This window comes from Lonchura striata, chromosome 29, assembly GCF_050655825.1.
Source record: "Lonchura striata isolate lonStrDom1 chromosome 29, ASM5065582v1, whole genome shotgun sequence".
NCBI classification, from domain to species: Eukaryota; Metazoa; Chordata; class Aves; order Passeriformes; family Estrildidae; genus Lonchura; species Lonchura striata.
The window spans coordinates 621139-636652 of NC_140731.1; the positions used below are offsets into that span (position 1 = coordinate 621139).

Genomic DNA, 15514 nt, shown 5'->3' on the forward strand with positions numbered 1-15514 from the left:
GCTCCGCTCCTAGCCCCACCTCCCGGAAGTCCGCGTTTCCCGCCCTCTCTTCCCATTGGCTGTATCCCCGCACCTCCCTATTTCCATTGGTTTATCCGCACGTCAGTCAACATGTCCCCGCCTCTATTCCCCGATAAGCCAATCACCGGCGGGCGCTGCCGGCAGCGCTGACCAATGGCGAGCGGCGGATTTGGGCGGAACGGCGGGGGACGCGCGGCGCTGATTGGTGGGAGCGGCGCTGATTGGTGGGAGCGGCGGGAGGGGCGGGGCGGGCGCGGGGGTGCCAAGATGGCGGCGGAGCCGGTGGAGCTGCACAAGCTGAAGGTGCCGCTGGGAGAGGGAACGGAGCCGGGAAAACCGCGGGGAGAGAACGGGGACAGAACCCGGCAACCGCCACTGCCCGCGGGGGCAGCGCGGGGACTGCGGCTGGGACGGAGGGAGCGCGCGGGGGAACGGCGGGAAACGGGCCGGAAGCTCGGAGGGGTCCTGAGGGAGCTCTGGGGGGCTCTGAGGGTCTTGAGGGGGCTCTGAGGGAGTTCTGATGGAGTTCTGAGGGTCTGAGGGGCTCTGAGAGTCTGAGGGGGTTCTGAAGGAGCTCTGGGGGGCTCTGAGGGTCTGAGGGGCTCTGAGAGTCTGAGGGGGTTCTGAAGGAGCTCTGGGGGGCTCTGAGGGTCTTGAGGGAGCTCTGAGGGGCTCTGAGGGAGTTCTGAGGGGTTCTAATGGAGTTCTGAGGGGCTCTGAGAGTCTGAGGGGTTCTGAGGGTCTGAGGGGTTCTGAGGGAGCTCTGAGGGGTTCTGAGGGAGTTCTGATGGAGTTCTGAGGGGGTTCTGAGGGACTCTGAGGGTCTGAGGGGCTCTGAGGGAGTTTTGAGGGTCTGAGGGGTTCTGATGGAGTTTTGATGGAGTTCTGAGGGGGCTCTGAGGGGTTCTGAGGGAGTTCTGAGGGAGCTATGAGGGTCTGAGGCGGCTCTGAGGGGTCTGAGGGGTTCTGATGGAGTTCTGAGGGGCTCTGAGAGTCTGAAGGGCTCTGAGGGGGGTCTGAGGGAGCTATGAGGGTCTGAGTGGGTTCTGAGTGGTTCTGAGAGGTTCTGAGGGGGGTCTGAGGGGTTCTGATGAAGTTCTGATGGAGTTCTGAGGGAGTTCTGAGGGGGCTCTGAGGGAGCTTTGAGGGGTCTGAGGGGGTTCTGAGGGGCTCTGATGGAGTTCTGAGGGGGTTCTGAGGGAGTTCTGAGGGGTCTGAGTGGGTTCTGAGTGGTTCTGAGAGGTTCTGAGGGTCTGAGGGGTTCTGATGGAGTTCTGAGGGGTTTTGAGGGTCTGAGGGGCTCCGAGGAGGCTCTGAGGGGGTTCTGAGGGTCTGAGGGGCTCTGAGGGGGTTCTGGGGCTCTGAGGAGGCTCTGAGGAGGCTCTGAGGGGGTTCTGAGGGTCTGAGGGGCTCCGAGGAGGCTCTGAGGGGGTTCTGAGGGTCTGAGTGGCTCCGAGGAGGCTCTGAGGGGGTTCTGAGGGTCTGAGGGGCTCTGAGGAGGCTCTGAGGGGGTTCTGGGGCTCTGAGGAGGCTCTGAGGGGGTTCTGGGGGTCTGAGGAGGCTCTGAGGGGGTTCTGGGGCTCTGAGGAGGCTCTGAGGGGGTTCTGGGGCTCTGAGGAGGCTCTGAGGGGTTTTGAGGGTCTGAGGGGCTCTGAGGAGGCTCTGAGGGGGTTCTGGGGCTCTGAGGAGGCTCTGAGGGGGTTCTGAGGGTCTGAGGGGCTCTGGGGGTCTGAGGAGGCTCTGAGGGGGTTCTGGGGCTCTGAGGAGGCTCTGAGGAGGCTCTGAGGGGTTTTGAGGGTCTGAGGGGCTCTGGGGCTCTGAGGAGGCTCTGAGGGGACTCGGAGTGTCTGAGGGGCTCTGGGGGGTCTCGAGGGGGCTCTGAGGGAAGCGGGAATGGAACCGGGACCGAGGGGAGCGGGGCAGGGCTCCGGGGGAACCGGGAATGGGAGAGAACTGGGAATGGGGGAACCGGGAATGGGGGAGAACTGGGAATGGGGGAACCGGGAATGGGAGAGAACTGGGAATGGGAGAGAACTGGGAATGGGAGAGAACTGGGAATGGGGGAGAACTGGGAATGGGGGAACCGGGAATGGGGGAGAACTGGGAATGGGAGAGAACCGGGAATGGGGGAACCGGGAATGGGAGAGAACCGGGAATGGGAGAGAACCGGGAATGGGAGAGAACCGGGACTGGGAGAGAACTGGGAATGGGAGAGAACCGGGACTGGGGGAACCGGGACTGGGAGAGAACTGGGAATGGGGGAACCGGGAATGGGAGAGAACTGGGAATGGGAGAGAACTGGGAATGGGAGAACCGGGAATGGGAGAGAACTGGGAATGGGGGAACTGGGACTGGGGGAGAACCGGGAATGGGGGAGAACCGGGAATGGGAGAGAACTGGGAATGGGAGAACCGGGAATGGGAGAGAACTGGGAATGGGGGAACTGGGACTGGGGGAGAACCGGGACTGGGGGAGAACTGGGAATGGGGGAACCGGGAATGGGAGAGAACCGGGAATGGGGGAGAACCGGGAATGGGGGAGAACTGGGAATGGGGGAACCGGGAATGGGAGAACCGGGAATGGGAGAGAACCAGGAATGGGAGAGAACCGGGAATGGGAGAACCGGGACTGGGGGAGAACCGGGAATGGGGGAACCGGGAATGGGAGAGAACCGGGACTCAACCCCGATTCCCTCTCATTCTCATTCCCAGGTTTTTCTCGCTCATTCCTGAATTCCTTCTCATTCCCATCCTGTTTTTCTCTCTCATTCCTGGGTTTTCTCCACTCATTCCCAAATTCCTCTCTCATTCCCATTCCCGGATTCCCTCTCATTCCCAAATTCTTCTCTCATTCCCATTTCCGGATTCCCTCTCGTTCCTGAATTCCTTTCCCATTCCCATTCCTGGATTCTGTCACAGTCCAGGTTTTTCCCGCTCATTCCTGAATTCCCTCTCATTCCCACTCCTGATTTTCCCTCTCATTCCTGGGTTTTCCCCGCTCATTCCCAAATTCCTCTCTCATTCCCATTCCCGAATTCCCTCTCATTCCTGATTTTCCCTCTCATTCCTGGGTTTTCCCCGCTCATTCCCAAATTCCTTTCTCATTCCCATTCCCGAATTCCCTCTCATTCCTGGATTTCCCTTCCATTCCCAAATTCCCTCTCATTCCCGAATTCCTCTCTCATTCCCATGCCTGGGTTTTCCCCCCTCATTCCCAGGTTTTTCCCATTCCCGGTTTCCCCCCTCATTCCGGGTTTCCCCCCTCATTCCCGGTTTTCCCCCCTCATTCCGGGTTTTCCCCCCTCATTCCCAGTTTTCCCCCCTCATTCCCAGGTTTTTCCCATTCCCGGTTTCCCCCCTCATTCCCGGTTTCCCCCCTCATTCCCGGTTTCCCCCCTCATTCCCAGGTTTTTCCCATTCCCGGTTTCCCCCCTCATTCCCGGTTTCCCCCCTCATTCCCAGTTTTCCCCCCTCATTCCCAGGTTTTTCCCATTCCCGGTTTCCCCCCTCATTCCCAGGTTTTTCCCATTCCCGGTTTCCCCCCTCATTCCCGGTTTCCCCCCTCATTCCCAGTTTCCCCCCTCATTCCCAGGTTTTTCCCATTCCCGGTTTCCCCCCTCATTCCGGTTTTCCCCCCTCATTCCCGGTTTCCCCCCTCATTCCCGGTTTCCCCCCTCATTCCCGGTTTCCCCCCTCATTCCCAGTTTTCCCCCCTCATTCCCAGGTTTTTCCCATTCCCGGTTTCCCCCCTCATTCCCGGTTTCCCCCCTCATTCCAGTTTTCCCCCTCATTCCGGGTTTCCCCCCTCATTCCCGGTTTCCCCCCTCATTCCCGGTTTCCCCCCTCATTCCCAGGTTTTTCCCATTCCCGGTTTCCCCCCTCATTCCCGGTTTCCCCCCTCATTCCCAGGTTTTTCCCATTCCCGGTTTCCCCCCTCATTCCCGGTTTCCCCCCCCATTCCTGGTTTCCCCCCTCATTCCCGGTTTCCCCCTCATTCCCGGTTTTCCCGAATTCCCAGCTGGCAGAGCTGAAGCAGGAGTGCCTGGCGCGGGGCCTGGAGGCCAAAGGCAACAAGCAGGACCTGATCCATCGGCTCCAGGCCTACCTGGAGGAGCACGGTGGGAGCTCCGCAATTCCCAAAATTCCCGGAATTCCCAAAATTCCCCCCACCCCCTCCAGACCCCTCCTTCTCCCGGGAATTTTCCCGCTCCGACCTTTCCCTGTTTTTCTCTGCAGCCGAGGAGGAGCCCAACGAGGAGGACGTGCTGGGGGAGGAGATCGAGGTGGGGATTTTTGGGATCATCCCGATTTTCCGGAGGGTTTGGGATGGGATTGAGGCGGATTCCCAGGTGGAAACTCCAGGTGGAATTTTAGGGGGGTTTTTTTTTGGGTTTAAATCCGCTGGATTTGGTGCCTGGGATGCTCCAGATCCCGGGAATTTGGGATTTTGGGATCTGGGATTTTGGGATCCGAGGTTTTGGGTTTGATTCCTGCCCTGGGATGGGGGAATGGTGGGAAAAAAGGGAAATTTTGGGAGATTTTTTTGGGATTTTGGGTGGAATTCCTGCCTAGAACAGAATTCCCCATCCCTGGAATTATCCCAGATCAGGCTGGAGTTCCCTGGGATGGGGAAAATCCAGGAAAAAAGGGGAATTTTGGGATTTTTTTGGATTTTGAGAAGAAATCACACCTGAAAAAGGAATTTTTTGCCAAGAAAACTTCGGGAATTGATTTTTCCTACTGGGCAGAAGATTGAAATTGGGAATTTTCCTGATTTTTCCATGGAATATTTGGGATGGGAGCATCACACTGGAATTATTCCCGGCTCCTCGTGCATCCCAAAATTCCTGGAGCTTGGGAAAATTGGGAATTTGGAACCCATGTGTGGAAATCCAGGAATTTGGGGCTGGATTTGGGAATTTTCCTTGGGAATGGCCACGAGCTGGGGGGGATTTTGTGGCTTTTCCTTGGATTTCACATGGATTTGAGGAGTTTCCCATGGATTTTCGTTGGATTTTCCATGGATTTCCCATGGATTTTCCCTGGATTTGATGGATCTCCCTTGGATTTTCCATGGATTTGATGGATTTTCCCGTGGATTTCCTGTGGATTTCCCATGGATTTCCCATTGATTTCCCCGGATTTTCCATGGATTTCCCATGGATTTGATGGGTTTCTCATGGATTTTCCATTAATTTCTCCCGTGGATTTTCCCATGGATTTCCCATGGGTTTTCCCGGGGATTTTCCATGGATTTTCCATGGGTTTTATGGATTTCCCATGGATTTTCCCTGGATTTCCCATTGATTTCCCTGGATTTCCCATGGATTTCCCATGGATTTGATGGGTTTCCCATGGATTTTCCATTAATTTCTCCCATGGATTTTTCCATGGATTTTTCCATGGATTCTATTATGGATTCTTCCATGAATTTTTTCATGGATTTTCCCATGGATTTTCCACGGGTTTTATGGATTTTCCGTGGGTTTTATGGATTTTCCCATGGATTTTCCCATGGATTTCCCATGGGTTTTCCTGGGGATTTTCCATGGATTTTCCATGGGTTTTATGGATTTCCCATGGATTTCCCATGGGTTTTATGGATTTTCCCTGGGTTTCCCATGGATTTTCCCTGGGTTTTCCATGGATTTTCCCTGGGTTTTCCATGGATTTTCCCGGATTTCAGGAGGAGGAGCCCAAGGCACCGGAGCCGCCCGGGAAGGTGGAGGAGGCGCCGCTGAAGTCGCCGGATGTGTGAGAATTCCCGGGAAAAGCTCGGGAACGGGGCCGGGCTCCTGGGATTGGGAATTCCCTGGGATTGGGAATCCCCTGGGGTTGGAATTTCCAAGATTTGGAATTTCGGGATTTGGAATTTCGGGATTGGGAATTCTGTGGGGTTGGGATTCCTGGGATTGGGAATTCCCTGGATTTGGGATTCCTGGATTTGGGATTCCTTGGGATTTGGGAATTCCTGGGGTTTGGCATTCCCTGGATTTAGGATTCCCGGATTTGGGCATTTCTGGATTTAGAATGCCATAGGATTGGGAATTCCCTGGAGTTGGGATTTCCTGGATTTGGGAATTCCTGGGATTTGGGATTCTGGGATTTGGGAATTCCTGGATCTGGAATTCCCAACATTCCCAACCCTCTGGAATTCTTTCCCCGCAATCCCTTCCCAATCCCAGGCACTTTTCCCACCCTAAAAATTCCTCTGGGGAATTCCCAAATCCCAGAAAAATTCCCAAATCCCAGAGAAATTCCCAAATCCTGGGGATGGGGGCAGATCCCAAATTCCCCCAGAGCTTCCCTGATTTTTTCCCGTTTTTCCCAAATTTTTCCAGGATCCAGGAGAAGAAAGTGGTGAAGATCTCCTCGGACATCTCCCAGATGGAGGTGAAATTTGGGGAATTTTTGGGGATTTTTTGGGATTTTTGAGGGTTTTTTGGGATTTTTAAAAATCTTGTGGGATTTTTGGGTGATTTTGGGGGGGGGAGTTTTGGAATTTTGTGGGGATTTTTCAGGGTTTTTTTGGGGATTTTTGGGATATTTTTGGGCTTTAATGGGATGTTAATGGGGATTTTTGGGATTTTGTGAGATGTTAATAGGATTTTTTGGGATTTTTATGGGATGTTAATGGGATTTTAGGGATTTTAGTGGGATTTTTTTTTTAATGGGATTTTTTTTTTATTTTAATGGGATTTTAGTGGGATTTTAGTGGGATTTTAGTGGGATTTTAATGGGATTTTGTGGGATTTTAACAGGATTTTTTTTGGGGAATTTGTGGGATTTTTTTTTATTTTAATGGGATGTTAATAGGATTTTAATGGAACTTTAATGGGATTTTGTGGGATTTTAATGGGATTTTTTGTGGGATTTCTGAGATTCTCGTGGGATTTTTGGGATTCTGTGGGTTTCTAATGGGATTATTTGGGTTTTTGGGGATTTCTTTGGATTTTAATGGGATGTTGATGGGATTTTTTGTGGGATGTTGATGGGATTTGTTGGGATTTTTGGGATTTTTTGGGAATTGGCAGCGGATGCAGAAACGAGCCGAGCGCTTCAACGTCCCCGTCAGCCTGGAGAGCAAAAAGGCGGCGAGGGCGGCGCGGTGAGCCCAAAATTCCAGGAAAAATCGGGAATTTTGGGGAAAATTTGGGGGTTTTGGGGGAAAACGGGGAATTCTGGAGGAGAAATTGGGAATTCTGGGGGGAAATTCCAGGGAAATCGGGAGAAAATTGGGAATTTTAGGGGGGGATTCCTGGGAAATCTGAGGAAGATTTGGGAATTCTGGGGGGAAATTCCAGGGAAATCGGGGGAAATTGGGAATTTTGGGGGAAGTTTGGGAATTTGGGTGGAAATTCCAGGGAAAATTGGGAATTCTGGGGGGAGGTTTGGGAATTCTGAGGGGAAATTTGGGAATCCTGGGGGAAATTGGGAATTCTGGGGGGAAATTTGGGAATTATGGGTGGAAATTTTGGAACTTTGCTAGGGGGGAATTCCAGGGAGATTTGGGAATTCTTGGGGAAATTCTGGCTATAATTCCCAAATTTCCTGCCCTAAATCCCAAAATTCCATCCCTGATCCCCAAAATTCCATCCCTAATTCCCGTTTTTTTCCTTCCTGCAGCTTCGGCCTGGCCACAATTCCCACAAAAGGTGAGGAGCCGGAAATTTGGGAATTTTGGGAATTCTGGGAATTTCTGCCATCTCCAATCCCCTTTCCTGCATTTCTGGGAATGGGAAATTTGGGAATTCTGGGAGTGGGAAATGCGGGAAAAGCTCCCGGAGGATCCCAGATTTTCCTGGGAATTCTCATCCTGAGGGATCCGGGGTTGGGATTTTCCAGGAATTCCTGAGGGAATTCCCAGATCCGGGGAAAATTCAGGAATTTGGGCAATTCCTGATGGGAATTTTCTCCTTCCCAGGGCTCGCGGCTGACTCCAAACCCACGGTGAGAAAATCCGGGAATTTGGGAATTCTCAAGGAATTTTGGGGGGATTTAAGTGGAAATTTGGGACTCTGGGGGGAATTTTGGGAATTCAGTTTGAAATTTTTGGGATCCCAGCTGGAATTTTGGGATCAGGATTGGGAATTTTGGGATCCCAGCTGGAATTTAATTCCCCAAAACCCCCAGGAGTTTTTCCGGGATCAGCCCCTCTGGAAAAGCCTCCGGAATTTTGGGAATTTCCCCCTTTGAAGTTGATCCCAAATCCCAAAAATTCCCAAAAAATCCCCAAAATTCCCAAATTTCCTCTCCCAGCTGAACCTGGAGAAGCTGAAGGAAAGGGCCCAGAGGTTCGGCCTCAACGTCTCCTCCCTCTCCAGGAAGGTGAGATGGAATTCCGGGAATTTTGGGAATTCCGGGAATTTTGGGGATTTGGGTATTTTGGGAATTTGGGGAATTGGGGTTTTTCAGGAATTTTGGGTTTTTTTGGGAGTTGTTAGTTTTGGGGATTTGGGTTTTTGGGAATTCTGGGGGGTATCTGAGGGGGAATTTGGGAATTCTAAGGGGAAATTTGGGAATTCTGTGAGGAAATTCTGGGGGGAAATTGGGAATTCTGGGGGAATTTGGGAATTTTGGGGGGAAATCCAGGGGAATTTGGGGCCGTTCCAAACATTCCCAATCCCAACATTCCCAATCCCGTTCGGGAATTCTGGGCGGGTATCTGAGGGGAAAATTGGGAATTATGGGGGGAAATTTGGGAATTATGGGAGGAAATCCAGGAGAATTTGGGAATTTGGAGCCGTTCCCAACATTCCCAATCCCGAAATTCCCGGAATTCCCAGAGCGAGGAGGACGAGAAGCTGAAGAAGAGGAAGGAACGGTTCGGGATCGTCACCGGGGCCGGAGCCGCCGACGACTCCGAGGTGGGGCCGGAATTCCGGGATTTGGGTCGGAATTCCCGGGATTTGGGGCCATTTTTCCAATAATTTTGGGGCTGTTTTTCCAGGAATTTGGGGTCAATTTTCTAGGAATTCTGGGGTCAATTTTCCAGGAATTTTTGACCCACTTTTCCAGGAATTTTGGGGCCATTTTCCCAGGAATTTTCGACCCACTTTTCCAGGAATTTCAGGACTGTTTTCCCAGGGATTTGGGACCCATTTTTCCAGGAATTTTGGGGCCTTTTTCCCAGGAATTTGGGGTCATTTTTGCAGGAATTCTGGTTCTGTTTTCAAGGAATTTGGGCCCATTTTTCCAGGAATTTCAGGACTGTTTTTCCAGGAATTTGGACCCATTTTTCCAGGAATTTTGGGGCTGTTTTCCCAGGAATTTGGGGCCATATTTTCCCAGGAATTCCAGGTTTGGAATTCCCTGTGTTTTGGGCCTCATTTCCTTGGAAAACCCCCCCCAAATCCCGGGATTTTCCTGCCCTTTGGGATCAGGAATTTCCCCATTCCCACCCCCCTCCCTTTCCCGGGATTCTCCCCACGGATTTCCGGGATTTTCCCAATTTTTGGCCTTTCCCAAATCCAGGCAAAGAAGCGGAAAAGGGCGGAAAGGTTCGGGATCGTCTGAGCCGCTCCGGAGCCACCTCAGGTCAGGATCCACTGTTCCCAACTTTCCAGGGAATTCCCGATTTTTCCAGGGAATTCCCGATTTTCCATGGAATTCCCATTTCCTCTGAGGATTTTCCTCCTCAGTTTTTGAATTTTTCCCAAAAAATCGAAGGGAAAGTGAGGAGCTGGGCTTGGGAATTCCCAAATCTTGGGAATTTTGGGCACAATTCTTAAAATATCGGGGTTTTCCAGGGATATGAGGAGATTTTTCCATGGATTTGGGGCCAATTTTCCAGGGATTTTGTTTTTGTTTTTTTTTTTCCCAGGGATTTGGGGTGTTTTTCCAGGGATTTAGAGCTGTTTTTTCAGGGATTTTGGGACCATTTTTCCAGGAATTTGGGATTGTTTTTCCCAGGGATTTGGGACCAATTTTCCAGGGATTTGAGGAGATTTTTCCATGGATTTGGGGATGTTTTTCCAGGGATTTTGAAGCTCATTTTCCAGGGATCTGGGGTTGTTTTTCCCAGGAATTTGGGGCTGTTTTTCCAGGGATTTTGGGACCATTTTCCCAGGAATCTGGGGGCATTTTCCAGGGATTTTGGGGGATTTATGGAACAACTCCCACGGGGAATCCCAGCATCCCAATCCCGTGGGATTTTTGGGAATTTCCCGCGGAACCCAAGCAGGAATTCCAGGGGAATTTCTTGGATTTCCAGGTGGGCGTTGCCTGAACCCTTCCCCTGTTGAAGACTTGAGCTGCCAGGATTTGCAATTCCCGGCGGGAATTTCGGGAATTCGGGGCCATTCCCGGAATTCCGGGGCCGTTCCCAGCCTGAGATATTCTATTTTTTTGGGAATTTTCCTTTCCCACCCCTCGGGAACCTCGGAAGCTCCGGGAATTTTCCGGGATGCTCCTTCCCATCCCGGAAATCCTCGGGATCCGGGCGCATCCCTGGGGCTCCTCCCTCTTTTTTTTCCCGGTTTTTTCCCGGGTTTTTTATTCCCAGTTTTTCTATTTTCCCGGTTTTTCCCTCGGAAGGGTCGGGCGCTGCCCCTCGTCCCTCAATTCCCAATAAAAAACTTCCCTTTTCCAAGGAAATCCCGGGTTTTTTTTACCCAGGGGTTTGGATTTGGGGCTGGAACTGGAATTCCGGGAATTCCCTCCTTTCCTGGGCCATTCCTGAGGTTTTCCAGGAATTCCTGGGGTTAAATCCCAATTTTCCAAGTCTCAGGAATTTCTGCAATTTTCCTGCTGTTATCCAGATTTCCCAGGAATTCCTGGGGTTAAATCCTGATTTTCCTGAGCTTTCCCAGGAATTCCTGGGGTTAAATCCCGATTTTCCTGAGCTTTCCCAGGAATTCCTGGGGTTAAATCCCGATTTTCCTGAGCTTTCCCAGGAATTCCTGGGGTTAAATCCCAATTTTCCTGAGCTTTTCCAGGAATTCCTGGGGTTAAATCCTGATTTTCCTGAGCTTTCCCAGGAATTCCTGGGGTTAAATCCCGATTTTCCTGAGCTTTCCCAGGAATTCCTGGGGTTAAATCCCGATTTTCCTGAGCTTTCCCAGGAATTCCTGGGGTTAAATCCCGATTTTCCTGAGCTTTCCCAGGAATTCCTGGGGTTAAATCCCGATTTTCCTGAGCTTTCCCAGGAATTCCTGGGGTTAAATCCCGATTTTCCTGAGCTTTCCCAGGAATTCCTGTCCCCTCGCTGGGTGGATCGCGGCCAAGTTGCGCTCAGTTAATGAGCGGCGTTAATGAACGGCGTTAATTAACAGCGTTAATTAACGGTGCTCATTAGCGCCCCGGCACCCTGGGTGGCCCCGTGGCTCCAGCTGGGCCGGGGGAGTGGGAATGGGAATGGGAATGGGAATGGGAATGGGAATGGGAATGGGAAATGGGAACGGGAACTGGGAAATGGGAAATGGGAATGGGAAATGGGAAATGGGAATGGGAATGGGAATGGGAATGGGAAAACGAGAAATGGGAATGGGAACCGGGAAAAGGGGAATGGGAATGGGGAAAGGGGAAATGGGAACGGGAACCGGGAATGGGAAACAGGAATGGGGAAATGGGAACGGGAATGGGAACCGGGAAATGGGAAATGGGAATGGGGAATGGGGAAAGGAAATGGGAACCAGGAAAAGGGGAAATGGGAACCAGGAAAAGGGGAAATGGGAACAGGAAACAGGAATGGGAATGGGAAAAGGGGAGCCAGGAATGGGAACAGAAACTGGGAAAAGGGGAATGGGAAATGGGAAAAGGGGAAATGGGAATGGGGAACGGGAAACGGGAATGAGGAATAGGAAAAGGGGAAATGGGAACTGGGAATGGGGAACGGGAACCGGGAATGGGAAATGGGAACTGGGAAAAGGGGAACAGGAAAAGGGAAAGGGGAACCGGGAATGGGAAATGGGAAAACGGGAATGGGAATGGAAAAAGGGGAAATGGGAACCAGGAATGGGGAATGGAGGTCGGGAATGGGAACGGGAAAAGGGGAACGGGGAAAAGGGGATTGGGAATGGGAACGGGAACCGGGAATTGGAATGGGAAAAGGGGAATGGGAAATGGGAACAGGAAAAGGGGAAATGGGAAAACGAGAATGGGAAATGGGAATGGGAACTGGGAAAAGGGGATTGGGAAAAGGGGAAATGGGAAAAGGGGATCAGGAAATGGGAAACAGGAAAGGGGGAAAGGGCGAGGAAAAAGGGAAATGGGAATAGGGAACAGGAAAAGGGAATGGAAAAAGGGGAAATGGAGAACAGGAACCAGGAATGGGGAAATGGGAAATGGGAAAAAAGGTGTCACCCTCCCCCGGTGCCACCCCCGGGTGCCTCCGGTCCCTAATTAGCCGGGGACATTCCCGGCATCGCTGCGGCCCCTAATGAGGCTCCGGCTCCGCTCGTAAAATCCCCCATTAAAATCCTCCCCCTTAAAATCCCCCATTAAAATCCTCCCCCTTAAAATCCCCAGTAAAATCCTCTCTTAAATTCCCCCATTAAAAATTCCCCCTTAAAATCCCCATTAAAAATTCCCCCTTAAAATCCCCATTAAAAATCCCCCGTTAAAAATTCCCCCTTAAAATCCCCAATAAAAATTCTCCCTTAAAATCCTCCCCCTTAAAAATCCCCCATTGAAAATCCCCCTAAAATTCCCCATTAAAATTCCCCCATTTGAAATCCCCTTTTAAAATCCCCTTTTACAGCCATGGGGCCGTGCCAGGACCCCAAATGTCCCCATTCCTGTCCCAAATGTCCCCAGCCCTGTCCCGAATGTCCCCATTCCTGTCCCAAATGTCCCCATTCCTGTCCCAAATGTCCCCAGCCCTGTCCCAAATGTCCCCAGCCCTGTCCCGAATGTCCCCATTCCTGTCCCAAATGTCCCCAGCCCTGTCCCGAATGTCCCCATTCCTGTCCCAAATGTCCCCAGCCCCATCCTGAGTGTCCCCATTCCTGTCCCAAATGTCCCCATTCCTGTCCCAAGTGTCCCCATTCCTGTCCCAAGTGTCCCCATTCCTGTCCCAAGTGTCCCCAGCCCGTCCCAAATGTCCCCATTCCTGTCCCAAAATGTCCCCAGCCCATTCTGAGTGTCCCCATTCCCGTCCCAAATGTCCCCAGCCCGTCCCAAATGTGTAGCAGTGGCCATGTCCCCATGGCACTGTCCCCATGTCCCCATGTTGAGTGTCCCCATGTCCCCATGGCACTGTCCCCATGCCCGCTGTCCCCATGCCCATGTCCCCACGTCCCCACACCCAATGTTGTCCCCATGTCCCCATGTTGAGTGTCCCCATGTCCCCATGCCCGGTGTCCCTTTGTCCCCATGGCCAGTGTTGTCCCCATGTCCCCATGCCCATGTCCCCATACCCGGTGTCCCCATGGCACTGTCCCCATGTCCCCACGCCCAATGTTGTCCCCATGCCCATGTCCCCATGTCCCCATGCCCATGTCCCCATGCCCATGTCCCCATGTCCCCATGCCCACGTCCCCACGCCCAATGTTGTCCCCATGCCCACTGTCCCCATGTCCCCATGCCCATGTCCCCATGGCACTGTCCCCACACCCAATGTTGTCCCCATGCCCATGTCCCCATGGCACTGTCCCCATGCCCATGTCCCCATGGCACTGTCCCCACACCCAATGTTGTCCCCATGCCCGCTGTCCCCATGGCACTGTCCCCACACCCAATGTTGTCCCCATGCCCGCTGTCCCCATGGCACTGTCCCCACACCCAATGTTGTCCCCATGCCCATGTCCCCATGGCACTGTCCCCATGCCCAATGTTGTCCCCATGCCCATGTCCCCACGCCCAGTGTTGTCCCCATGCCCACTGTCCCCATGTCCCCATGCCCGCTGTCCCCATGTCCCCATGCCCAATGTTGTCCCCATGCCCATGTCCCCACGCCCAATGTTGTCCCCATGCCCACTGTCCCCATGTCCCCATGCCCATGTCCCCATGTCCCCATGCCCATGTCCCCATGCCCATGTCCCCATGGCACTGTCCCCACACCCAATGTTGTCCCCATGCCCGCTGTCCCCATGGCACTGTCCCCACACCCAATGTTGTCCCCATGCCCGCTGTCCCCATGGCACTGTCCCCACACCCAATGTTGTCCCCATGCCCGCTGTCCCCATGGCACTGTCCCCACACCCAATGTTGTCCCCATGCCCGCTGTCCCCATGGCACTGTCCCCACGCCCAATGTTGTCCCCATGCCCATGTCCCCATGTCCCCATGCCCATGTCCCCATGCCCATGTCCCCATGTCCCCATGCCCACGTCCCCACGCCCAATGTTGTCCCCATGCCCACTGTCCCCATGTCCCCATGCCCGCTGTCCCCATGTCCCCATGCCCGCTGTCCCCATGGCACTGTCCCCATGCCCAATGTTGTCCCCATGCCCACGTCCCCACGCCCAATGTTGTCCCCATGCCCACTGTCCCCATGTCCCCATGCCCGCTGTCCCCATGTCCCCATGCCCAATGTTGTCCCCATGGCACTGTCCCCACACCCAATGTTGTCCCCATGCCCGCTGTCCCCAAGGCCCCAGGGCTCAGCCCTGGTGCCGTTGTCCCGGTGCCAGCCTGGGGCTGTTCGGTGTCCCCCGTCCCCTCTGTCCCCGGTGCCACCCCCAAGGTCCCCAAACCCCTCCCCGGGAGGTGACAAAGGTGACAATGGGGACATCGGGGTGGAGCTGAAACCTCGGAACGCTCGCATTATTTCTCTTTTTTTTCTTTTTAAAAAACCCCATTTTTAATTTTTTTTTTTGGGAATTTTTTTTATTCTTTCTTTTTATATTTTTGCTGTTCAAGTGCTGAGTTCGGCCCCGCCCCCCCCTCCCCCGGGACCCCCCCCGGGACCCCCCCGGGTCCCCCCGGAGCGCCAGAACGAGGGACAAAAACAACGGACGGACCAACAGAAAAGGAACCTAAGACGTCACGCACAGCCCGAGAGCGGGAAATAATTAGAATAATTAGAATAATTAGAATAATAATATACTCGGGGGGCCGCCACCCCCCCTGCCACCCCCTGCCTGTGGCACCAGTCAGAGCCGGGCACTGGGACCAGTAAGAGCCGGGCACTGGAACCAGTTAGAACTGGGTACTGGAACCAGTTAGAGCCGGGCACTGGAACCAGTTAGAACCAGGGACTGGGACTGGTCACTCCTGGGCACTGGGACCAGTCAGAGCCAGGCACTGGGACCAGTTAGAACCGGGCACTGGGACCAGTTAGAGCCGAGCACTGGGACCAGTCAGGGCTGGGTACTGGGACCAGTTAGAACTGGGTATTGGGACCAGTTAGAGCTGGGTACTGGGACCAGTTAGAACTGGGTACTGGGACCAGTTAGAGCTGGGCACTGGGACCAGTCAGAGCCAGGCACTGGAACCAGTTAGAGCCGGGCACTGGGACCAGTTAGAACCAGGCACTGGAACCAGTTAGAACCAGGGACTGGGACTGGTCACTCCTGGGCACTGGGACCAGTCAGAGCCAGGCACTGGGACCAG

The 15514-nt window shown here is 53.3% G+C and overlaps 1 protein-coding gene across 6 annotated transcripts; it reads left to right on the forward strand.

Annotated features, from left to right (window-relative positions):
• Positions 1-265: 265 nt before the first annotated feature.
• SARNP (SAP domain containing ribonucleoprotein) lies at positions 266-15039 on the forward strand. Of its 6 annotated transcripts, none has more exons than XM_085562811.1 (12): positions 266-324; positions 4039-4138; positions 4257-4303; positions 5707-5774; positions 6362-6413; positions 7055-7128; positions 7647-7675; positions 7945-7970; positions 8280-8348; positions 8807-8887; positions 9495-9557; positions 14822-15039. In XM_085562811.1, the coding sequence occupies exons 1-11, from the start codon at positions 289-291 to the stop codon at positions 9534-9536; spliced, it is 624 nt and encodes a 207-aa protein (XP_085418937.1). In that variant the 5' UTR covers positions 266-288; the 3' UTR covers positions 9537-9557; positions 14822-15039. The 6 variants fall into 6 exon arrangements, with proteins under 6 accessions (XP_085418937.1, XP_077644832.1, XP_085418938.1 ...); XM_077788706.2 differs by lacking the exon at positions 14822-15039 and adding an exon at positions 10234-10616; XM_085562812.1 differs by lacking the exon at positions 8280-8348.
• Positions 15040-15514: the final 475 nt, after the last annotated feature.

Bases quoted from the DNA above. Each gene is read 5' to 3' on its own strand.
- SARNP (XM_085562809.1), top strand. From the start codon at position 289: ATGGCGGCGGAGCCGGTGGAGCTGCACAAGCTGAAG. The intron at 4,139-4,256 runs GTGGGAGCTCCG...TTTTCTCTGCAG, and splicing joins GGCCTACCTGGAGGAGCACG to CCGAGGAGGAGCCCAACGAG. The intron at 7,129-7,646 runs GTGAGCCCAAAA...TCCTTCCTGCAG, and splicing joins AAGGCGGCGAGGGCGGCGCG to CTTCGGCCTGGCCACAATTC.